The 26,432-nt window shown below is 37.2% G+C and overlaps 1 protein-coding gene across 1 annotated transcript in view; it reads right to left on the bottom strand.

Annotated features, from left to right (window-relative positions):
- Positions 1-1,955: 1,955 nt before the first annotated feature.
- The window catches only part of LOC138918159 (uncharacterized), an 80,728-nt gene continuing 56,251 nt past the window's right edge, over positions 1,956-26,432 (bottom strand). Inside the window, exons 3-5 of the mRNA XM_070238355.1 lie at positions 12,900-13,021; positions 12,629-12,781; positions 1,956-7,203 (exon numbers count right to left, since the gene is read on the bottom strand). Coding sequence (XP_070094456.1) covers positions 12,774-12,781; positions 12,900-13,021 — 130 coding nt within the window. The 3' untranslated portion in view covers positions 1,956-7,203; positions 12,629-12,773. The remainder of the gene's footprint in view (positions 7,204-12,628; positions 12,782-12,899; positions 13,022-26,432) is intronic.

Genomic DNA, 26,432 nt, shown 5'->3' with positions numbered 1-26,432 from the left:
GGCTGCTGCAGTCACACAGACTGTATGACATATGTCAAAGAAGCCCATGTGCTCCTGTCCCTAGCAGTTGTTCCCAGGAAGGGAATTTATAAGAATATTGTTTGTTCCTTGGGCATCATGACCTTAGCGGCATCAGGGATGGTATATGGATGGTGATACTAAGAACAGCCAACAGTTACCCAGCACTTTCCACATTCCATTGCTCTAAATGTTTTATGTGATTAACTGATGTAACCCCCAGAACACATCTATGGGGTAGATAGTGACAACATCTCCATTTTATAGACAAGAAAATGAGTAATTTAGGTTACCAGGCACTAAGCAGAAAAGCTCAGATTAAAACCTAGACGATTTGTGTTCAGTCTGATCTGTTAAAACATTTTACTGTATACTGCTTCATATTTGGAGAAGAATCCTGAAATCAAAGGTTTTCAGGATTTGTGTCTATACCTCAGGTTAAAATGAGGTATCTGATTCTTTTTCTGCACACCATTTAAGTTATTACACAGGAATTCCACAATGTCTTCTTTTTGTTTTTTTGGCGAGGAAGATTGATCATGAGCTAACATCTGTTGCCAAGCTTCCTCTTTTTGCTTGAGGAAGACTGTCGCTGAGCTAACATCCATGCCAGTCTTCCTCTATTTTGTATGTGGGATGCCTCCATAGCATGGCTTCATGAGGGTGTGTAGGTCTGTGCCCAGGATCTGAACGTGTGAACCCTGGGCCGCCAAAGCGGAGTGTGTGAACTTAACCACTGCGCCACTGGCTGGGCCCACAATGTCTATTTTTTAATCTTTCTGCCTGGGTCTGACAGGACAACATTCCAAATGAGGACCAAGAGAGGAAGACTGTTGGAGTATTCACTGCAGAGAAAAGTTTTTTACCACTTCCTAGTGTGTGATCCTGGGCCCATCACCAAAATGTTCTGAACTTAAGTTTTAGTATCCATAAAAGGATGACAACGTTTACCCCACAGGATTAGGCAACTGAATGAGGACTTTTCTGGCCACTGATACAGACGTATATACTAGTCAGGTGTCCAGGTGGGTGGACACTTTATGATAATTTATAGGATTTTTGCCTTACCTGCTGATGAGAATCTTTGGTTAAGATGCAACTTCATTGAAAAACTTTGAATGACCGTGGATCTAGTGTCTTCAGAGGATCTCCTTGAGCTATTTGTATGGTTGGGCTTGGGATGGCACACCCTAACTATGGAGAAAGTCTAGTGGCTGCCCAGATCAAACAGTAATGTAATGCTTGTAGTGAAAGCTGCTGTTGGAGCAGAGTGACAGTGGAGAGCAACGGAGTTCCAGGAGGAATGTCAACTGTTCATCCAGCAGGTGTTTCATTTTCATTTACAAAGCAATAACCAGAAATAATTTTTGTCAACCTAATATAATGGTTCATGTCAATGTCTGCTTCTGAGAACGACCAGAAATAATATTTCAAGAATTCCTAAACATTTCATTTCAAAGTTTTATGTTTAGAGTAATTCCTTGGAACAATTTTTAGGTATTATCATTTTTTTTTTGATGAGGAAGATTGGCCCTGAGATAAATCTGTTGTCAATCTTCCTCTTTCTGCTTGAGGAATATGTCTTTGAACCAACCTCTGTGCCAGTTTTCTTCTTTTTTTTGTATGTGGGATGCTTCCACAGCATGGCTTGATGAGCAGTGTGTAGGTCATGCCTGGGATCTGAACCCATGAACCCTGGGCCGCTGAAATGCAGTGTGCAAACTTAACCATTATGTGACCAAGCTGGTCCCTATAAAATATTTTTCAAAGATAGTTGTGTTTACCTATGCTCAAAAGAGGGAAAATATCATTAAAATGAGTAGGCCTGCATAAATATGTAGAGGTAGGTAATCTTTGTAGATGCTTTTACTGTGTAACCTAGATCCTAAAATCTAAGGAAGAGATGTAGAGAAAATAAAAAGTGCAAGGGAGATATATGAGTAATGAATTGTCTTAACTTTTATTTGATTATTTTCATTTACAGTTCTGGCACTGACACTTTTTTTAAAAAAAGATTTTCATTTTATGTAAAGATTGAACTTCAATAAAATAACTTAAAAAACATTTACATATACATCACTAAATCTCCATAAAATATACAATACTTTTGATACAGCTATAGGCTAGAATGACTTTGAAGGAAATGATAAATATTTATTATTTTTAAGAGATATCCCATATGTCACGTGTAGGAATAAATATTTATATTGAATTTGCCAAGACATGTGAAGTGTTAAACACTATGTAACATGCACCTAGAAATTAAAATATATATTTTGAAAACATTTTAAAAGCATAAAACTGTTTTGATTTAATGTAGATGTACATTAGCACTTCTAAATAGAAATTTGAACATTTATTACAAATAAGAGATACTATAACATCAAGTGAGATATAGTCCAAAAGCCGCTAGGAACCAGTTTGGACATGTAGAATGTAAATTTCTACTTTGGCTAGAGTTAAATCTCATCTTTTTTAACCTTCAAATAAGATGGAATGATGTTAAATTTGCTAACATTTTAAAACTTTACAAAATACTGGTTTTTATTTTTGAGTACTTGTAAGCTGTATTTCTTTTTCTCATTTATACTGATGTGACAAAATCAAACACATGAACTTAACTGTCTAAAAAAAAAATCTGAATATTACTGCTAAATGAAAGTAAGTATTTAACATTCCAAAGACCAAATCACTCAAGTGCAACAGACTGTTTTATACATACAAAGTAAAGTTTTATAGGAATTAAATTGTTTTACACTCACAAGCAAATTATGAGGATAAAATTCATGTACTTCTGAACGTCATTAATACTCTTAGGAACTATCTTTCTGATGTATATAGGCAGACAAAAATTTCCTTCTCTAGGAGACAATATATAAGAGAGTTGGTAGCAGTTAGCTGTTTGGCATTTTAAAATGATTACCCTTTCTAGAAAATAGTAGCAATACTGCTCACCCAGAAGAACAGAATGTACTGATAATTGATACGCTGCTACAACCTAAATCACTTCATCAAATTAGCTTAACATTACTGTACATGAGGCTAAGACAACTGATAGAAAAGGACAGAAAATAGGATATTAGTGTTAATCCAGAGAACACCTCTGAGTCTTTTATAGGCAGCAGCTACACATGAGCTGTAAATTTTATCCACAATTTAATATGTTTTGCTATAAAGCACAAATTATGAATTCTCTGCTTCTGACCTGTTATGTCATTCTTTTATTCATAGTTAGTGCAAAGGTCTGAAATTGGTAATTTAAAACTTGTCCCAATAACTGTATAAATCTGAGTTGTTATGTGCTTAGTATAATTTAAGATTTTATAACTAGGAGAATGGTAAAAAAAAAAAAATCTGATTATAACAAAACATCTCATTAATTTTATTGTTCTTAATTACTATGCCAATGAAATAAAATCAAAAGAATCCTCCCACTCCCCTCACTGTATTACAGTATTTAATGACACTGATAAAGTTTATAAATTGAGACTCTCTTAGATAACATATGGATAGTATTTTCTAGACTGTCCTCCCCCAGGATCTGAGGATTATTAGAATACATTTCAATTTTACTTTCTGTGTAAAAGCAAAAGGGTAAGTTGTCAACTTACATTTTTCCTCTTCATTCTTCCTCTGGATAACTGATTTTGAAATTATAGTAAACAATTTATAAATTCTTTGCTTTAATGGATTTACCATTTTAGAGTGAATAACTTAAAAAATAATGTTTAGACATATACTAAAATCTGGTTCAGTGGTAAAATAAAATTATGAAAAAGCACTTGATAGCATTACTCTCATAGCATTTTCCATCAGGGAACTAACTACCGCATATGACTGGGAACAAAATTCAAATGGAAATACTACATTTTAAGTCTAATTTTAATTTAGATCTTTAGATACATATTAAAAATCATGTCTTGGATAATTATTGACTAAGGTGCAACAATCAAAATTATTAGGAATGTTTATATTGAAGAAAAATATTAATACCAAATGTGTAAAACCTATCTGACATCACATTCAGCCTTGTGTGTTCAGATGCAGATGAAATGTTATATTCTCTTAAGTCTAGTGCAGATCTCATCAGCCATCCAGGCTAAGCCTCAATAGGGGTGATGACCTCCTGCACTAAATTTCCCTAAAACATAATATACCTCTGTTGAATCTGCAGCATGTTTAGAAGGAAACCTATAATTTCACTTAAAAGCATGATGCTTAATGTGCTTTAATATGGTAAGTCAAATATAACACATATAAACAAATCGTCCTATAAAATATGTATTTCATGATGTTTCGGAATGAAAACGGAATGTTTTCAAGTTGATAGTGGTAGCCAAAGACTCTGAGAACTTAAAAGGTGCGTAATATAAAAAAGCCTGCAAAATTCAAACATTCAATTTTTACTATACTATAAATGTTCACTGAATCTAAAAATAATACCCTAATTTTATAAGGTTCCTTTTCAAGTAGTTATTTGTTTTTAAAAAATTATAAATAATTCTTATAACTATGCCTCTCTGTCTTGTACTTCAAAGATATGGAATATTATCTATCTTTATCATTATATAAATAACAAATAGTCCTTTAAAGAAGTTGAGGAGAATAGGGGAGGAGAACTGGGGCTGATTTTCCCTGTTATGTGCATTTATGGATGGAAAGTTGCAAACACCATTTGCTTATGTCGGGGAGAACAGGCCATGTTCTGCTTTAGGAAATAATAAGAGTCGAGTTGCTCCTTTAATAAAGTTACTGTGCATCCAGCCCAGCTGAGTATATAAGCATATAGTTAAGGCTATATATACAATAAAGAGAAGAATTGAGGCAATTACTTGGATAAATCAGAAACATAAATTTTTAAAGAGGGCACTTTATTGGTCTAAATATTTTTTCTCCCCATCATATTCTGATTTTACCACACAGTAGCTTGTTTTCCACTTCACTTGATCTGTGAGAAATATTACACAGATAAGAAATTTCTTACGGGGTAAGAAATATCAATAGAATAATAATTTTCTCCATTAAATCTCATCTGCTTTTCTGGGAAAAATTAATATTACTATCCCCTTATAAATCAATTGTCAAAGCACCTAATTGAAGGAAAAAAATAATATTTTTTATTACATGACATGACCAAAGGGAGAAAACTTTTTTGGCTGAAGGATTTTTAGGCCAGTAAAGTGACTGTTTAAACACGTATCATACCCCTGGATGCTGAGAGAATGAACCTTCTTGGCTACATTCTCAGCTTTGATAACTGTGATAGGAACAAGCCAGACTTTAAGAGAAGAACAAAACATCTTGGAGACTGGCAGAAACACATTGAATTTAGAGACAGCCACCTTTTCATTCCAAAAAGTACCTTATTTAATGTTTAGAGCCATGTTAACATGCACCAAACTTATGTGTTCCTAACTGGCCACAGGTGAGTCGTTCATATTTTCACTGGAACTAATAAGTAATTTATGAATAATTTTGTACATACTATATAATTATTAATATAAGAGCAAAAATTAGAGTTCCTTGATGAATGAGCATAAAAACCAACGAACACTTTGAAAAGACATTGTAGGCATGTGGTAAGTCAACATTTCTTAAAGTTATGTGCTGTATGAGAACCAGCAATCTGTTCCAATAGATAATCCCAATTTTTAGACAAGAAGGAAAACATCCAAGCCAACCATGAGAAAAAAGGAAACACTCTCAGACAAATCTATGTATCTTTTTTTCTTTTTGGTAAATTGTCAGGGAAAATAAGACAGGGTGTGCAAAAATAAAAACTAGTTTATGTTCTTAGAGTAAAAAAAGACAAAGTACTATTAGGTAATAAAATGTGACAATTCCATTAGGAAGAGTTAATGTTAAGAAAAAAATAAGTCCCACTCTTTAATTGAACAAACATCAATAACAGCAGGATTATTTCTGTCACTGATTTTCTTCCTTTTTTGTTTGAGAAATTTGATTAAAAGAGGGGGGAAAAATAGTCTGCTAGCAGCTATTTAACACAAATGAAGGCACAAATAGGACTCCAGAGTTGACGATTGCAGGTGTGGTGCATATCAGGTGATTCTGGCATGAACAAAAACTGACCCTGAAATACAGTTGAAGATGTAGCTCTATTTTGTGTTTCAGTTGCATACCTAAGTGACTAACTCGATCAGGGGTCCAGAAAAATCTTCTCTTTCTTACTTTCTAGTAATAAAATATACTTATCAAAACTTGTTAGCTTATCTGTGCAAATGTATACTTATCACTGCTGCAAAAAAATATGTATGAAAATAAACCCTAAAAGACCTGCTTTTCATAATGTTCAAAATAGCCTGTACATAGTCAGTTTCTGAAGAACTCTCAAGAGCTGAATTGGAGAGAGAAACCAAATATGGAATCCAAAGGAGATAAGGACAGCTGTGCCCTTGTAGGAGGCACTTTCGAATCTGTTGATGAAAGCTTAAAGGGAATTTACTTTCTAATAGCTGATCACAGATAAGCTACTTGTCCTTAGGAAAATTTAGGGCCAATAGGCCATGTTTTGACAGAAAACACCCTTGGATCATATCCCAGAATCCTTCTTTATAAGTATATCATACATATTATGATTTGGCTAGATCAGCACTGACTCAACTGCCACTAATAATTATATATGGTCTTAGGAAAAAAGGATACCACTGAAGTCACTGGATACAGTATTCATTTTAGACTACCTCAGGAAGGAATTGCACATATTTGCTCAATAATTATTAGTTTAAAATCTCCGTAAATATTTTTTTACATTTCTGCTTGTGAAAAAAACAATGTCATCATGGTTGTATCTTCCTCCTAATCAAATATTCTAGAATATGAAGTCATTCCAAACTAGACTGTGGAAAGAACCAGATTAGAAGCAGGGGAGTGAGGTCATCCATTGTTGCTCTTCTCCCCCAAGTTTGTTTAAATGACTAAATATATCAGCAGCTGAAATTTATTCCACATCAGAAGCATCGTTGTCAGAAAGATGATAGTTACTTCCCTTCACCCGAATACATTCAATATATCTCCCTTCATCAGAATCTGAAGCGCCACACGTACATAGCCTGTTGTCAAAGAGTGATTCAATTTCCTCTAATTTTTTCCCTTTGGTCTCAGGAAGACAGCCATAGATGAAAAGGAGTCCCACGGCAGCGAATCCAGCATAAAGGAAGAAGGCTCCTGCAATGGAAAATAATATGTGTGTATAAATACACATAGATATACTTGGTCTATATAAATATGGTCTATATATAGAGAGAGAGGGGCCTAGGTTAGAAACAGTCCTTGATTTTGACTTGACTTTCTGGTCAGTCATGCATAACTGTGGTATGAAATGGAACCAAAAATTACTGCCAGCCTGGTTTACTCTAATTGTTCTAATCCTGTGAATATAATGTAATTTGCCTTTCTAAACTTGTAAGGCCCAACTCAAGAAGAATGATAGACCAGGTTCAGATGTAACTTCTGCTTTGCAGTCTTTTCTCATGTGGCTGGATAGAGATAACTTTTCTCTATGTGCTTTCACAGCACTTTGCTGAGGCCTCCTATCATAACAACCAAGAAATATTATAATTATGTGCATGTATTATTTGTCTTGTCTACTAGACTGGAGGCACTTTGAGGGAGAAATTTCTTTCTCATTTGTCTAGTATTTCCAGAACCCACATACAATGATGACACTGCTGAACTCATGACTCACTGGAGTACATGGCAACTCTATCCTTCTGGTCTCTCATTCCAAAAGTCTGATAGTCAACCTTGACTTTTCTCTCACTCTCCTGCACAGTATCCAATCTGCTGGTTAGTCCTGTTGGATCTGCCTTCAAATATAATCTGAAGATGACCACTTCTCCTCATTCCGCTGATGTCTGTGATCTGACAGCCATCCTCCCTCATCTGCACTGCTGCAGGAGTCTCCTAACTAGTCTCCTTGTTCCTTCTCTTAGATCCTTATAGACGTCCGCTTTTTCTTATGGTGCAGAGCACTTATCACCATCTGACATACTATAAAGCTTACTAATTTGTTTTATTTTCCTCCTCTAGAATGTAAGCTCCATGAGGTCAGAGAATTTTGTTTTGCTGTAAGACTATGCATGTCAATGCAGCACAACCACAAAGACATAATTACTACCTGGTTGTGTTTTCCAAGTGTCAATTCAGCAAGCCAAGATGGATGAGATATATGAGTATGTGACTTGAGCATGTTCTTACATATTTCCAAGATGGCCTTTCCTTTTATAGTCCAATTCCCAATTTAAATATAAGAACCTATGCTTTCACTTTCGATGGTTGGAAACAACTAACTATAATGGAGTCCTTGCCTAATTTTAGGCCTTTGGTCCAGACCATCCTGTATATGAGATGGGGGAAGGAAGATGACAAACTAATGGGACAAAGGCTGGAGAAAGGATATCAGATTGGGAGTTGGAAAATCTGGATTTCAATCTTGCTATGTGACTTCTAAATAGTCATTTAACCTCTTCTCTGGCCCTCAGTTTCCAGATTCAGCAAAATAAGATGGTTTCTCAGCTATGATTTAAGTTTATAATTCTATAAATTTTACAACCCAAATCAGGACCAGGTTTTGGAGAGATGGTTAGGAGATGCTTGAGAGAGAGACATCCTCTTCTGTTTCAGTAGCAAAAGTGGTCTTAAGGGCAGAGTCTATGGCTTGTTTGTCTGTGGGCTCCCTAGTACAGAGCCTGACACACTGGAGTGTCTAGAGAATGAATGTGCTCTTGTTGACTGCCAGATGGAATATATTGAGTAACAGATCTGAAATAAAGGGCTAAACTAGACAACATAAAGCTTGACTTTCAAATATGTCTTTAAGATGAATAGCATAGCAATTAAAGAACTGAATTAACATTTCTCAGTTCTGCTGAATCATTACAGAATAGGAAAGACATTATTAAGACTACATTCTTAAAGACATACGTATAAATAACCATTTCAGGAATATACACAGAAACATTTCTTGGGAAGGCTCAAGGAAAACTACAGAGGAAAAATGCTGCTCAATTGGCCACCCAAAAGAATCTGCTCTCTGGAATGAGGAGCCGTGAGAAAACAGAAGGGAAATAGAGATAAATTATGAGAAATTAGAAAAAATATTAAAGAGTTGGCTAAATCAAGACATAGTTTGTTAGATTAAGTCATCAGAAGCCATACAATCTTAAGGAGCTGGACTTGTATAAATCAAATTCTCTTTAATAAAAACACAACTCTATTTACAAATATAGGGCTCATTTATTTCATTTGTTTGGTTCACATTGAATACTTACTACAAACATACATTTTTTTATGTCTTATACTTGGTAAATAACCAAAAAATAATGCTAGGTAATCTGGGATGCGTGGCTGAGTGTTACAGTGAAAGGAAGGCACCATGGCTCTGTAGAGTCTGACAATCAGAAAGCAACCCAGGCTGAATCCTTGGGCAGTTTCTTAAATTCTCTTGACCTTAGTTTCCTGATTTAATGGAGAAAATAATTCCTGCCTTGCCAAACTGCAAGAATAAAATAATGTATGTTACATGCCTATTAGAATTTGGATGTTAGCTGCTCAAAAAAGTGATAGAATAATCAAATTCTACTAAATGAGTAGGGAACACAACAGATGCTTTCAGAGATAGAGTGGAACAAGGTTGGTATGACCAATAAATTGGGAATGTTTTCATCAAAAAGGTGATACTGACAAGCTAGCTTTTGGAGAATGTGGGAGTTTTGAGAAAAAAATGAAAGGAGATGAAGTCCTGTGATCTGTTTACAGATAAGCAAAGTTGTGGAGGTAAGAACAGAATTGGAATCTTTAGCAGACAGGAACAAAGAAAGGATCATAATCATGATGATGAGAAACAGAAGAAAAAAAAAGTGCAACTGTTATAACATTTTAGACTAAACCTGGCTGCTAAACTCCAAAATCTCTAACAGAGCAAACCTAGTTTGGCTTTATAAAATGTAGTATTGAGGAAATATTCATAACAATTCACAATTTAGGAAGAGAGGCATGATCAGAAGTAACAAATCAAATCTGTTAGTGCTAAACTCATACAGTTAAAACCAACTAGATGGGTTAGGAAGATTCTTGAATGCCGTGCAGCTTCTTGCTTGTGACCCAGATTCCCAAGCCAAATAACATCAGGGAAATTCTATTAAAATACAAGACCCTTTTATTAAATCTGAGGAATCTAAAGCAAGCAAACGCCAAAGCTAAGTGGGCTTCTCTGGTAAGACCTGTGGTTAAGCCACAGAGGTGTGGGCAGGCCCGGAGGCTGTGACCTGCTGCATGTAAAGGGCAGGTCAATTATGTAACTCACTTTCTTAATTATTCCCCCCTCGGAATGAAAATGAAAAAAATGTCTGTCAGGATTGTTAAACAGTGCAGATACTCCTCAGCTTTATTCGGAAGGAAATAAATCTTATTAGAGTCCTACATTAAGTTTCAGATTAAGACAGGTATTTAATTGAATTATGCAAAATGAGGAATCAAAGACCATGTTTGATTGAATTTCAGTACCTCAACCCAGGAACTTTGATCTAATGCTCTCCAAGGGATCACTTCAGTCACACATGCTATACATAAAATGGTATACTGGTGACAGTTTAATGATAATTTTTAGTAATATTACAAAACATTACTGGATGGGGTCCAAGGCAGACCTGTCTAAGCAGTATAGTTTACGAAGGAATCAAAATCTGAGGTCTTACAAAACAAAGAAAGAAGGAAATAGAAAGACATGGATATTTCCAGAGGAAATACATCATTATGGTGTATATTCATAAATTAGGAATAGAAACATATACCTTACATAAATCAGTAACATGTAGATTGAAATGTACATCAAAAAAAACAGGGAAAAAATGAACCTGAACTGAAATATTGTTCCAGTACTACAAAGCAGTAGACCTAATGGACTGACCGGTGCACTGACATGATAGAAGCTTGGCTTAGTAACAAAGCAAAAAGCTGCTTCTAATGGGATATTTTTGAAAGAAGTCTGGCTAGGCCCTCTTTAAATTTTACTTCTGTTGCCTCATGTTTTTCTGGCAGTATAAATTCAAGAAAGAGGAGCTTTGCTATCAGAAGTCTTACCAGGTAGACTATTATTTGGTCTATGAATTTCTATAAAAAATGCTTCCTCAGGATGTTAGTCTATATTTAGGTCTTAAATGTGTTCTCAGGAATCAGCAAATATGGGTAAATATTTATTGTGCTCATACTCATGGTGTCAGGAAGATAACTTTATGAATTTATGTAAAAATTTTAATTGCCAAGTGGGATAAAGCTGAACATACTGAATATATATCCAGTTTAAAATGCCAGTGCATTTCCTTTCCAAGAAAATAAGTATTTCTAAATGTTCTAAATGGTGGTTGGGAGAGAGAAGAGTTTATAAAGATAATACTCAGTAGATAAATAGTATTAAATAAAAGTAAATACCAATTCAGCATGTTCAGAAGAGAGGAGGAATAAATTTTTATAATGTTTCCTTTATTCATCACTCATCTACAAAATTCATCTGCATGTGTATTCATTTGACAAACACTTCTGAGTGCCTATCAAGTGAATGGCACACCCTGGAAGGCACTGGGAATTTAATGGTGAACAAGGTGTAGTACTTGCCTGAGCTCATGGGACTTATGGTCCAGCAGTAAGGGGAGAGGGGCTGACAAACGAACCTGTTATTGCAAAAAGGAATAATGAATGCTTAGATCATGGGGTGGGGTGAGATGAAGGGAGGTGAGTGATAGGGGAGGGGATCAGAGGATGGCCTAAGCAGCAGGCATTCCATATACAGCATAGAGGCTTAGGGGGTTAGAGTGAAAACCTCATATTTCATCAATTTAGAATCCAATCACAATCTATAAACTTATACAGACAATGAAGAAATCATCTTGCTAAAAAAAGAAAGACATTTCATTTTGGTAAAAATGGACTTGAAGTACCTTCCCAAGTTTTTTCCTAACTCAGCCACTTCCCAATATTGTTTTCTTTGAGTTATGGCCTCCACACCTTTTCACTTGAACCCTTCTGTTATGTTTACAGTTTTGGCAGTGGTAAGTGCCATTCTCAGTGGACACTGAAATGCACATGCCGTGGCCTGAATGGCGTAGATGATACAGTGGAAGGCATAACTCCCAGCACGACATTTGGGGGAGCTACTTTCAGCCCTACCCTGATTCTGCTCTTGGACACGACTCCATCCCTGTCGTGGGACATCTTCAAGCATTAGCCCTAGACTTCCTGCCTACCTCTTTCTACCATTCTCTGTTGTTTGTGTTTCTTCATTAAACTAACAGCTCTGCTGTGAAGATTTCCAACTGGGGAGATAGCTGGGAATGTTTGGGTTGGGAGAGTGGGTGGGTGGGTGAAGGCTATGAAGCACTGAGGGACAAGAAGCAATGCTGCTCAGGAAGGGAGAATTCCTCTTCTTTTTTTCCAGGTCCATTTCCAAGGACTTTGGGGAACAAGAAAGCCACACAGAGATATTTATAACAGCAAAAATATAACCATCTAGTCTTTTCAATCACAAATGATAGCATATCTAAAAACAGTAGGAAAAATAAAAATGAAACTATAGCTGGAAAAAATATTCTCTTACCGTAGTATGTGAGATACTCTGCTGTGTGTAAAAATGTCAATGAAACCAGAACGTTGAAAATCCAGTTTATTCCAGATGAACATGTGTTTCCTGTACTTCTTGCCCAAAGGGGATATATTTCAGAATTCACAGTCCAAGGCATTGGTCACATTCCTGAGAAATACAAAATTAAAAATTTCAGTAAAGTAGTATGTAAGGAATTTTAAAAAGAGTAGCTTGTCTCCTCTAAAAAGAGACAATTTAATTAACACAACAATAGCCTTTGGTTTACCAGGTGTGAAGAAAACAAGATATAAAATAAGGCCCAGAAGTGCAGTCCAGGAGTACGGAGTAGGGCAGAAATTGTAAGCCCAGAATACTTCTTCTGTTTTGAATTTGGTTTCATTTTCACACCTGAAAAATAATGCAATATAAATATTAACTTAGTGTTTTAGGGTATAGTTGCAGAAATTCAATGTGATCATTTAGGATGTATTTGGAAGTTCCTTAATATCATTAAGGAAAAGGGTCCAAGATGTTTTTCTTGAAAAAGAAAGTTAAGATTTAAATATACAGTATTAAATATGCAAGCTCACACAGAACTTTTTAGAGCTGAATATAATTCAAGAGCAACACAAAGAAATACATTGTACATACAACTCAATAGAAAAAAACCTGATTAAAAAATGGGCAGAGGCTCTGAATAGATTTTTTTTAAAAAAAGATTGGCACCTGAGTTAACATTTGTTGCCAATCTTCTTTTTTTTCTTCTTCTTCTTCTCCCCGAAGCCCTCCCAGTACATAGCTCTATATTCTAGTTGTTGAATGGACATTTTTCAAAAGAAGACACACAGATTGCCAATAGGCACATGAAAAAGTGCTCCACATCACTAATCATCAGGGAAATGCAAATCAAAACCACAATGAGAAATCACTTCACATATGTTAGACTGGCTAGCATCAAAAAGAGAAGAGATAAGTGTTGAGAAGGATGTGGAGAAAAGGGAACCCTTGTGCACTGTTGGTGGAAATGAAAATTGGTTCAGCCTCTGTGGAAAACAGAATGGAGGTTCCTCAAAAAATTAACAATAGAACTACCATCTGATCCAGCAATTTTGCTTATATTTACCCAAAGAAAACAAGAACACTAACTTAAAAAGATATCTACTCTCATGTTCATTGTGGCATTATTTACAATAGTGAAGACAGGGAATCAACCTAACTGTCCATCAGTGGATGAATGGATAAAGAAAAATGTATATATACACAATGGAATATTATTCAGCCTTAAAAAAGGAAATCTTGCCATTTGAGACAACAGAGACAGACCTTGAGGGTGTTATGCTAAGCGAAATAAGTCTGGCCAAGAAAGATAAATAAGGTATGATCTCACTTGAATGTGTGATTTTGTTTAAAATAACAAAACAAGCTTACAGATACAGAGAACAGGTTGTTCATTATGGGAAGGGGGTTGGGGGGGGTGGTGGGGTGAAATGGGTCAAAAGGCCCAAACTTCCAGTTATAGAAGAAATAAGTCCTGAGGATTTAATATACAGCATGGTGACTATAGTTAATAATATTGTATTGCATATTTGAAAGTTGCTAAGAGAGTAAATCTTAAAAGTTCCCATCGTAAGAAAAAAAAATCTGTATATATGGTGACAGATGTTAGCTAGACTTATTGTGGTGATCATTTCACAATATATCCAAATATTAAATCATGTTGTACACCTGAAACTAATATCATGTTATATGCCAATTCTACCTCAAAAAAAAATATATTGTGTTTCATAGCATTTTTCATACAAGTCCGACACGATTTCCAGTTAGTCCTTGAAAGCTGCAGTAACACTTTTAGACCACTGAGAGTCAGTATGTTGTAGAAAGACTAGATTTTGCAGTCAGGACAAGACTCAAATTTCAGAACCAGCTTTTTCTTATCTGTAAAATAGGGATAATGCCTTACAAGTAATGTTAAGGATTAGAAGGGTCCTGTAAAGAGGTGATAGGGTAGATGAGGGCAGAGAACAATGCTTATATCTTATTCTAGCCAACCCTTTCCTTTTCTGCTGTGCATCCCTGCTTACTTCTCTATCAGTCACTCCTTGCTGTTTGCCTCCTAGTTCAACGGTGGAACAAAGTCTTCTATGGTCTTAGATGGATTGTCAGGTTGAACTTCCAATTCTTTACCTTAATTGAAATCTGAATTGCACCTCAAGATACACTCAGCCTCAAAAACATTCTTATCCCTTCTTGTTATTTTAGACTGTTGTTCTGCCTCCATCAAACTCTGTTTTTGAACCTTGACATCCAAGCCCTATCCTTATTGCTGTGTCTATGACCTCCATCACAACACCCTACCTGTCTTGATGATTTGGGTGCCTGGTCAGTCATCTTCTCCACCCGCTCTCATCCTTTGCCACATTCATTGATTTTTACTTCTAGCCCATCTAATACCGTGGCTTGATACTTCCTCATTTAACCTCTGAAAATGCAGACAGGGCACTTCATAATTTGCTTGATCTGAAACTATTTTACTTTAAGTTCTCAAACACAGAGTATTCCTTTTCTGATTACAAGCACTTTATTTCCTCATTTCTGATAACTTGCTCCACACCCAAATCACAGTGTTTAGATTCTAAACTCCTCTCAGTATTCATTCACCTCATCGCTCAGCTTAGTCCATGCCAATACTGTCTTCTCTCGCCTCTAGAATCCATCTTTCTTTCCTCCATCCTTGTCTGCCATTCTCACCATTTCAGTTCCTAACCCTGTGCAGCACCATTAACTTCCTTCAATAACCACTTTTCAGAAGCTGGGTAAAACTGTGAAACCATGCTGCTGGGTTCTATGAAAAGTTCATGCTATTTCTTCTCAGTTGGGTCCCTAATTATGCTTCTTTATTTTTATCCCTTATGGTCTTCTCTACTGAATTCTTGGCTTATAGCAGAGTAGGCATTCAATAAATTTTGTCAACTATTGCCTCAATTAATTAAAATATTTCTTACTGTCCTCTAGCCTTGAATCTTTCCCTCTGCTTTCTAGGTACTAAGACCTTGGCTCCTTTCAATTTGAATGACCTCACTTTTTCTCTACTGAACCTTTACTTTTCTATATTTTCTTTCAGCTTTTCTCCTACCTCCAATGGTAACATGTCTCTTGCCCTTTCTAAGGACTGCCATTCCTGCATCTCATTCTCCTGCATCTCATTCTCCTGCTGTCTCCTCTGGGGTCATGTTCTATCAGTAGTCTGTTCTCTTTCTGCCATCTTTAGTTCCTTCCTACTAGACCCTTCTTTTTACAACACAAAAGATCACTTCTACTCGAATGTTCAACCCCTCTCATATTACTACTACTAGCTTGTTTGAAATTACAGACAAATTTATCCTAGTGAGCTCTACATCCTTACTACCCACTCTTTCCTTCACAGCCCTGCTCCCCTATCCACCCAGATGCCAGCTGACTCTTACTCAGGCTGTTTTCTGAATCTGCTCACCCAAAAGTCCTCAATGACCTCCTGATCCCCAAATTCATTTATCTTGCCTTAATTTTGAGGCTCTGATGACTCTGTGGTGGTTGATCTTGCTGACAACCCTCCTTCTCCTTCCCCTTTACTTTTAGATCTATAGCTTCACCTTATCTCACTGACATATATGTCTTCATTGCCTTTTTAAAACGCCTCTTCCTCCCCTCAACTCTAAATATAGCTGTTCTCTAAGGCTCTATTCCGGGGTTTATACCCTCTCTCTTAATCATCTCATCTAATTTTAGAGCTTTTCAATCTCCACGTGGATGCTGAAAGGTTATTCTAGCCTCGACCTTTTTCTCAAGCTCCATTGCTGGAACTTAGGTATCTGCTGTGCATCCACAGCTAGATATCCTGCTGTGGCCTGAGCACAGTATGGCTGCAAGGGAATGCCATGTCTTCTCCAGGAGGTGGGAGTTGGGCTGTTCTGGGTTCAAATCATGACTCTATCCCTTATTAGCTGTGCTCATTCATTCAAAAATTTAGATAATGAGTGCTTTTTATGTGTCAGACATTAGTGATATAGCTCTGAACAAAATAACCACCGTCTGCATTTGTGCAAACTAGAGTTTAGGGGCACAGGTGCAGTCCTGTTTCCTGATCTGTAACATAGGGCAAAAGACCATTATCACAGGCTGTTGGGAAATTAAATGTGAAAATGCATACTGAGTGCTTAGCACACTGCCTGGCATGTAGTGAGTATATGCACAGTAAGTATTACTTTACTAGTGCCTCTCATGACATTTCTGTTTGAGTTAACACCTCCATTCCTTGACTTGAAATTGATTAAAATCTTGGAGTTATCTTCAATCTTTTCTTATCCATCTCTTTTTTTAAAGTTTATTTTCTTTATTGAGCTAAGATTGGTTTATAACATTATGTACATTTCAGGTGTACATCATTATATTTTAAATTCTGTTTAGACTACATCATGTTCACCACCCAAAGTCTAATTACCATCCATCACTGTACACATGTGCCCTTTTACTCCTTTGCCCTTCCCCCTCCCCTCTTTGCCCTCTAGTAACTACCAATCTAATCTCTGTATCTATGTCTATGTTTCTTCTTGTTGTTTTTACCTTCCACTTATGAGTGAAATCATATGGTATTTGTATTTCTCCCTCTGACTTATTTCGCTTAGCATAATACCCTCAAGGTCCATCCATGTTGTCACAAATGCCAAGGTTTCATCATTTTTTATGGCTGAGTAGTATTCCATTGTGTGTATATATCCCCCTCATCTTCTTTATCCATTTATCCATTGATGGAAACTTGCGTTGTTTCCATGTCTTGGCTATTGTGAATAATGCTGCAATCTTTTTGACTTAGTGTTTTCATGTTCTTTGGATAAATACCCAGAAGTGGGATAGTTGGATCATATGGTAGTTATATTATTAATTTTTTGAGGAATCTCTATACTGTTTTCCATAGTGGCTGCACAAGTTTACACTCCCACCAGCAGTGTCTGAGGGTTCTCTTTTCTCCACATCCTCTCCAACACTTATTTCCTGTCTTAATGATTATAGCCATTCTGAATGGCGTCAGGTGACAATAGCTCATTGTAGTTTTGATTTGCATTTTCATGTGCCTGTTGGCCATGTGTATATCTTTGGAAAAATGTTCAGATCCTTTGTCCATTTTCTAATTGGGTTATTTTTGTTGTTATTGTTGAGTTGTATGAGTTCTTTATGTATTTCGGATATTAACCCCTTAACAGATATATGATTTCCAAGTATCTTCTCCCAATTGTTAGGTTGTTTTTTCTTTTTCTTTCTTTCTTTTTTTTTTTTTTGAGGAAGATTAGCCCTGAGCTAACTTCTGCTGTTAATCCTCCTCTTTTTGCTGAGGAAGACTGGCCCTAGGCTAACATCCATGCCCATCTTCCTCTACCTAGCATGGCTTGCTAAGTGGTGCCTTGTCTGCACGCAGGATCCAAACCGGCGAACCCCTGGCTGCTGAAGTGGAACGTGTGAACTTAACCACTGCACCAGTGGGCCAGCCCCTGGTTTTTCATTTTGTTGGTGGTTTCCTTTGCTGTGGTGAAGCTTTTTAGTTTGGTGTAGTCCTACTTGTTTATTTTTACATTCATTTCCCTTGCCTCGGGGGAGTCATTGTATTCAAAAAGATACTGCTAAGACCAATGTTGAAGAGTTTATTGCCTATGTTTTCTTCTAGGAGTTTTATGGTTTCAGAATTTACATTCAAGTCTTTAATCTATTTTGAGTTAATTTTTGTGTACAGTGTAAGATAATGATTTTTTTCTTTTGCATGTGACTGTCTAGTTTTCCCAACACCATTTATTGAACAGACTTTACCTTCTCCATTGTAAGTTCTTGGCTCCTTTGTTGAAAATTAGCTGTCCATAGATGTGTGGGTTTATTTCTGGGCTCTTGATTCTATTCCATTGAGCTGTGTGTCTGTTTTTGTGCCAGTGCCATGCTGTTTTGATTACAATAGCTTTGTAGTATATTTTGAAATCAGGGAGTGTAATACTTCCAGCTTTGTTCTTTTTTCTCAGGATTGCTTTGGCTATTCAGGGTCTTTTGTTGTTCTATATCATATAATTTGGGGATTCCTTGTTCTATTTCTGTGAAAAATGTCATTGGGAAATTTTGATAGGGATTGAACTGAATCTGTAGATTGCTTTAGGTACATTTTAACTATGTTAATTCTTCCCATCCATGAACATGGAATATCTTTCCATTTATTTGTGTGTCTTCTTTGAACAATGTTTTATAGTTTTCAGTGTATAGGTCTTTCACCTTTTGGGTTAAGTTTATTCCTAGGTATTTTATATTTTTGCCATTGTAAATGGGATTGTATTCTTAATTTCTCCTTCTCCTATTTCATTGTGTTACAGAAAGGCAAGTGATTCTTGTATGTAGATTTTGTATCCTGCATCTTTACTGTATTCGTTTATTATTTATAATAGTTTTTTTGTTGGATTCTTTAGAGTTTTCCATACATAAAATCCATCTGCAAATAGTGACAGTTTTACTTCTTCCTTTTCAATTTGAATCTCTTTATTTCTTTTTCTTTCCTGACTCCTCTGGCAAGGACTTTCAATACTGTGTTAAATAAGAGTGGTGAAAATGGGCATCCTTGTCTTGTTCCTGTTCTTAGAGGGAAAGATTTCAGTTTTTCACCATTGAGTATGATGTTAGCTGTGGGTTTGCTATATATGGCGTTTATTATATTGAGATACTTTCCTTCTATGCCCATTTTATTCAGTTTTTAAAAATTATAAATGGATGCTCTGTCTTGTTGAATGCTTTCTCTGAATCTGAGATGATCATGTGATTTTTATTCTTCATTTTGTTAATGTGGTGTATCACACTGATTGATTTGCAGATGTTGCACCATCCATGCACCCCTGGAATAAATCCCAATTGATCATGGTGTATGATCCTTTTAATGTATTGTTGTATTTGATTTGCTAGTATTTTGTTGAGGATTTTTGCATCTATGTTCATCAGTGATATTGGCTTATAATTTTCTTTTTTTGTGTGTTGTCCCTGTCTGGTTTTGGTGTCAGTGTAATGTTGGCCTCATAGAATGAGTTAGGAAGCGTCCCCTCCTCTTCAATTTTCTGGAAGAGTTTGAGAAGGATAGGTATTGAGTCTTCTTTAAATGTTTGGTAGAATTCACTGGGGAAGCCATCTGGTCCTGGGCTTTTGTTTTTTAGGCGATTTTTCATTACTGTTTTGATCTCCTTACTAGTGATTGGTCTATTCAGATTATCTATTTCTTCTTGATTCAGTTTTGGAAGGTTGTATGATTCTAGGAATTTATCTATTTCTTCTAGATTATCCAATTTGTTGGTGTATAGCCTTTCTTAGTATTCTCTTATAGTCCTTTGTATTTCTGTGGTGTCCATTGTAATCTGTCCTCTTTCATTTCTGATTTTATTTATTTGAGCCTTCTCTCTTTTTTTCTTGGTGAGTCTAGCTACAGGTTTGTCAATTTTGTTTATCTTTTCAGAGAACCAGCTCTTAGTTTAATTGATTTTTTCCACTATTTTTTTAGTCTCTATTGTATTTATTTCTGCTTTAATTTTTATTATTTCCTTCCTCCTGCTGATTTTTGGCTTCATTTGTTCTCCTTTTTCTAGTTCCTTGAAGCACACTGATAGATTGTTTGAGAAAAATCTTGTTTTTTGAGGTAGGCCTGTATTGCTGTAAACTTCCTTCTTAGTACTGCTTTTACCATATCCCATAAATTTTGGTATGTCATATTTTCATTTTCATTTGTCTCCAGGTATTTTTTGATTTCTCCTTTAATTTCTTCATTGATCAATAGTTGTTCATTAGCATTGTGTTTAATCTCCACATATCTCTGGCTTTTCCAGTTTTCTTCTTGTAGTTGTTTTCTAGTTTCATACCATTATGGTCAGAAAAGTTGTTTGGTATTATTTGAATCTTCTTAAATTTTTTGAGACTTGTTTTGTGGCCTAAGATGTGATCTACTCTGGAGAATGTCCCATGTGCATCTGAAAGGAATGTGTATTCTGGAGGCTGGCCCAGTGGCATAGTGGTTAAGTTCGTGTGCTCTGCTTCAGTGGCCCAGGGTTTGCCAGTTCAGATGCTCAGTGCAGACCTACACACTGCCCATCAAGTCATGCTGTGGCGGTATTCCACATAGAAGCACTAGAAGGACTTACAACTAGGATATACAACTACGTACTGGGACTTTGGGGAGAAAAAAAAGAAGAGGAAGATTGGCAACAGATGTTAGCTCAGCGCCAATCTTCCTCACCAAAAACAAGAATGTGTATTCTGCAGTTCTTGGATGGAATGTTCTGTATATATCTACTAAGTCCCTCTGGTCTAATGTGTCACTTAAGGCCAATGTTTCCTTATTTATCTTCTGTTTGGATGATCTATTCATTGATGTAAGTGGAATGTTAAAGTTCCCTATTATTATTTTGTTGCTGTCATTTTCTCCTTTTACGTCTGTTAAAGATTGCTTTATGTATATAGGTGCTCCCATGTTGGGTAAATAGATATTTACAAGTTTTATGTCCTCTTGTTGGAATTGCTTCCTTTATCATTATGTTATGCCCTTTGTCTCTTGTTCTCGTTTTAAAATCTATTATGTCTGATATAAGTATTGCCACTCCAGCTTTCTTTTTGTTTCCATTTGCTTGGAGTATCATTTTCCCTCCCTTTACTTTCAGTTTGTGAGTGTCTTTAGATCCAAAGTGTGTGTCTTGCATGCAGCATGTATAGGGGTCTTCTTTTTTTTTATCGATTTAGCCACCCTTAGTCTTGTTATTGGAGCACTTAGTCCACTGACATTTAAAGTAGCTATTGATAAGTATGTACTTATTGCCCTTTTGTTACTTTTTTCTGGATGTTTTTGTAGTTCTTCTCTGTTCCTTTCTTCTTCTCTTGTTCTCTCATGGTTTGATGGCCTTCTTTAGTGTTATGTTTGGGTTCCTTTCTCTTTATTTTTGTACGTATTATTATAGGTTTTTGGTTTGTGATTGTCACAAGGTTCGTATATAATAATCTATGTAAATAATAATCTATATTGTTTATGGTCTCTTAGTTTGACTTCTTACTAAAAGCCCTACACTTTTATCCTCCCCTGACATTTCATGTTTTTTATATCCTATTTTACTTATTTTATTTTTGTGGATCCCCTATCTTCTTATCATGGAATTAGATAATTTTAGTACTTCTGTCTTTTGACCTTCATACTAGCTTTATAGGTGGTTGATCCACTACCTTTACTGTATATTTGCCTTTACCAGTGATTTTTTTTCTTTGATAACTTTCTTATTCCTATTTGTGGTCTTTTCTATTCCATTTAAATAAGTCCCTTTGACATTTCTTGTAAGGCCAGTTTAGTGGTGATAAACTCTTGTAGTTTTTTCTTGTCTGGAAAACTCTTTCTTTCTCCTTCCATGATATGAATGATAGCCTTGACAGGTAAAGTATTCTTGGCTGTAGGTTTTTTCCTTTCAGCACTTTGACTATATCATGCCACTCCCTTCTAGCCTGTAAGGTTTCTGCTGAGAAGTCAGCTGACAGCCTTATGGGGTTTCCTTTGTATGTAACTCGTTGCCTTTCTCTTACAGCTTTTAGGATTCTCTCTTTAATTCCTGACATTTTAATTATAATGCGTCTTGGCGTGGACGTCTTTGGCTTCACCTTGTGTGGTGCTCTTTGCACTTCCTGTACCTGGATGTCTATTTCCTTCCTTATGTTAGGGAAGTTTTCAACTATTATTTCTTCAACTGGGTTCTCTGCCCCTTGTGTCTCTCTTCTCCTTCTGTGAAACCTATAATATGGATGTTAGTATGCTTGATGTTGTCCCAGAGGTCCCTTAGACTGTCCTCATTCTTTTAAATTCTTTTGTCTGTTCAGCTTGGGTGATTTTCTCTACTCTTTCATCCAGATCGCGGATCCTTCTTCTGTGTCATCTACTCTGCTATTGATTCTCTCTACTGAATTTCTCATTTCCATTATTGTATTCTTCTGTTCTCAATGGTTCTTTTTTATATTTTCCAATTCTTTGTCAAAGTTCTGTGTTCATCTCTTCTTTTCCCAAGATCAGGGAGTATCCTTATGACTACTAGATTGTACTCTTTGTGAGGTAGATTGTTTCTGTTTTCTTTAATTCTTTTTCTGAGGGTTTGTCCTATTCCCTTATTTGGAACATATTTCTTTGTCTCCTCATTTTGCCTACTTCTCTGTAGTTATATCTATGTATTAAGTAGCTCAGCTGCATCTCCTGATCTTGGAAATGTGGCCTTATGTAAGAGATGCTTTATGGGGCCTGGCAATGTGCTCCTCTCTCATCACTTGTGCCAGATGTTTCCTTGTGTGGGCTATGTGTGCCCTTCTGTTGTGGTGGAGTTGCTACTGCTACAGGCGCATGGGTAGGTTAGGCTGGCCCCCAAGCTGGCTGGTTGTAAGGCTCAGCTGGGTGTGGCTCCTGCAGTGACTTTATAGCATGGGGCAAGCCCTGGCATGGCTGGCTGTAAAGTCTAATAGCATACAACCACTGCTATTTTGCTGTTAAGTGAGTCAGGCCCCCACTGTGGCTGGTTGCTAGGCTCAGGGGTTCACAATTGCTATAGGCTTTCAGTGTGGCTCCCTGTAGTGCGCGGCCATTGTCAGCTCTCTCAGGAGTGTAGATGGGTACAGCTGGCTCCAGGTGTGGCAGTGTACAATCATTTCAGGTGTTGGAATGTGGGGCAGATCCTCTATGTGGCTGTTTGCAATGGCCAGCAGCACAAGTCTGCCGTGGGCCCATGTGCCCCACCAACACAGGCCTGCACACACACCTTGTCAATGTGGACCCACAAGTTTGCTGCGGGCTTGCTGTGGGCAGGGCCAGTCCCTGGGGCAGGCTGCCTGCTGCCTGGCTGTGCTTGATTGCCACGGGTGCTCTATTGGGTAGGACAGATTCCTGCACTAACAGGCTAAAGGAGGAAATCCAACGGCAGCTGCCAATGTCTGTGTCAACACAACTGAACTAGGTCACAGTAAGGGTTGCTACCAGTGTCTCAGTCACGGGGGTGGGGTGGGGGGTGGGCTCAGCTGCCTCCTGCCTCTCTGAGATGTGCTCCAACCTTAGTGAGTGAGTCAGTTTTACTAATGAACTATGCACTTTTCTTTCTGGTGTTTTTGTGTTGGTTTCCAGATCGGGTGAATCTGTGTGTGGGCCCTTTAAGATCAGGTTTTCCTTTCTCTGAAATTCTGTGGTTTTTCCGGGCGTATTCCCTATTGGTTTTCAAAGCCAGCAAAGCCAGGTATTATGGGATCTCATCTTGGTTGTGCTGAATCCAAGGCCTGGGATGCCTATTGTGGCATAAAATCCCTGGCTCCTCTGGGAAAAGCTCTGTACCTTTGAGATTGCTCCTGGCCATGAAGCGCCATGGCTAGGATGTGGTTTTTTCCTCAGCAGAGTTGTATTTCTGCCTCTTCCACCTGTCAGTGTTGTCCCTTGTGGGGGTTATTTTTATCCAGTTTCCAGATCTCTCTCAGAGGAAACTGTTCCACAAGTAGTTGTAGATTTGTTGTGTCCATGGGAAGAAATGAGTTCAGAGTCCTCCTACACTGCCATCTTCCAAACTCTCTACCTCTCTTTCAATGCTCCATACCTTTAAGTCTAAGTAAAGAAGAGTGACTAAGACTATAAGCTCTGGAACTGACATCCCATGTTCAAATCTAGGTTGGGACACCCAGGTTTGAAGCTAGTCACTTAACTTTTCAAAACCTGTGTGAAATAAGGATTTTTTTTTATTGAGGTCATAATAGTTTATAACACTGTGAAATTTCAGTTGTACATTATTATTTGTCAGTCACCATATAAATGTGCCCCTTCACCCCTTGTACCCATTTCCCAACCCCCTTCCCCTGTGATAACCACTAAACTGTTGTCTTTGTCCGTGAGTTTCTCCAACATATGAGTGAAATCATACGGTATTTGTCTTTCTCTGTCTAGCTTATTTTGCTTAACATAATACCCTCCAGGTCTATCCATGTTGTTGTGAATGGGGCGATTTTGTCTTTTTTCTGGCTGAGTAGTATTCCATTGTATATATATACCACACCTTCTTTATCCAGTCATCGGTCGATGGGCACGTGGGTTGCTTCCACTTCTTGGCTATTGTGAATAATGCTGCAATGTAATTCCCTTTGAATTGTTGATCTCAAATTCTTTGGATAAATAACCAGTAGTGGGATAGCTGGGTCATATGGTAGTTCTATTTTTAATATTTAGAGAAATCTCTATACTGTTTTCCATAGTGGCTGCACCAGTTTGCATTCCCACCAGCAGTGGATGATGGTTCCCTTTTCTCCACATCCTCTCCAACATTTGTTATTTTTTTGTCTTGGTGTTTATAGCTATTCTAATGGGTGTAAGGTGATATCTCAGTGTAGTTTTAATTTACATTTCCCTTTCCCTGATGATTAGTGATGCTGAACATCTTTTCATGTGTCTACTGGCCATCTGTATATTTTCTTTGGAAAAATGTCCGTTTAGCTCCTCTGCTCATTTATTGATCAGGTTGATTGATTTTTTGTTGTTGAGTTGTGTGAGTTCTTTATATATTTTGGAGATTAACCCCTTGTCGGATATATGATTTGTAAATATTTTCTCCCAGTTGGTGGATGGTCTTTTCACTTTGTTCCTTGTTTCCTTTGCCTTGCAGAAGCTCTTTAGTCTGATGAAGTCCCACTTGTTTATGCAAAAAGGATTTTTGTGCCATCTGTCTCAAAGAGCTATTTTGAGGTTTACATGAGATAATGTATGCAAAGAACTTCACAAGGTATGGGTAAGAAATCATATTTCCTGGAGATATTTTCTTGAACCTGACTCTTCTTAGTTGCATTAATAGCATCCTAATTCAGACTCTTGAGTGTTTGTGTCATCAACTGCATCTGTCTCTGTGGCAGACTCGATAGTGTCACCCCTCTATAATCTGTGTTTCCTGATGTTCCTGCTCTTGTTTAACCCTCTCCCTTTGAGTGTGGAGGTGACCTGTGACTTGCTTCTAACCAACAAAATGTGGCAAAAGTGACAGGACATGTGATTAAGTAAGATTACAGTGCTCTCCAGCTGAAGTCTCTCACTCCCTTGCTGGCTTTGAAAAAGCAAACTGCCCTGTTGTGTGATGCCAATGTAGGGATGCTCATTGAAGGAAGTGAGAGAAGTCTTTAGGAGCTGAGGGTAGCCTTTGGTTGACAGCTAGCAAGAAACTGAAGTCCTTGGTGCAAAAGTTACGCAGCAATAGAAAATGAGTAATAATTATTTTTCCTTCTTTCAGCATTCCTTTCTTCAAACTACTACCCCACCAAGTTGAGCTCTAGAGCATTGCTTTTGCCACCTCACGGCTGAAAAACCTTCATCCCACTTGTCCCAACTATGAAATGGGGCTTGCAAACTTTGGGTGCAGCCTACCTTATCCTATACTCCTATACAAAATCCTTTTCTCCAAATAGACTAGACTACTTCTTTTCTGAACCTGCTTTCCAGACCCAGCATCTTCTATTCATGCCATTTCCTACAAGTGAAGGCAAACTCTCAGTCCTCATCTCCACCATCAAAATCTACCTCAGCCCTTAAGGCTAGTACAGATGCCACCCACTCGCCTTTCTGCAGTATTCTCACTCTCCTCTCAATGCTTTTCATTGTCCTCATTTATATCATCATCACATAGTGCTCTGTGTTATCCTATTTGAATATACTCCCTCTTCTACTGCTCTGGGCACTCATCCCAGGCAGCAGAGCACAAGGGTTAAGGGCATAGAGTCTAGAGTAGACTGCAGGATTTTGTATGTT

This window comes from Equus caballus, chromosome 16, assembly GCF_041296265.1.
Source record: "Equus caballus isolate H_3958 breed thoroughbred chromosome 16, TB-T2T, whole genome shotgun sequence".
Taxonomy (NCBI): domain Eukaryota; kingdom Metazoa; phylum Chordata; class Mammalia; order Perissodactyla; family Equidae; genus Equus; species Equus caballus.
This window is presented reverse-complemented; position numbering and strand designations above follow the sequence as displayed.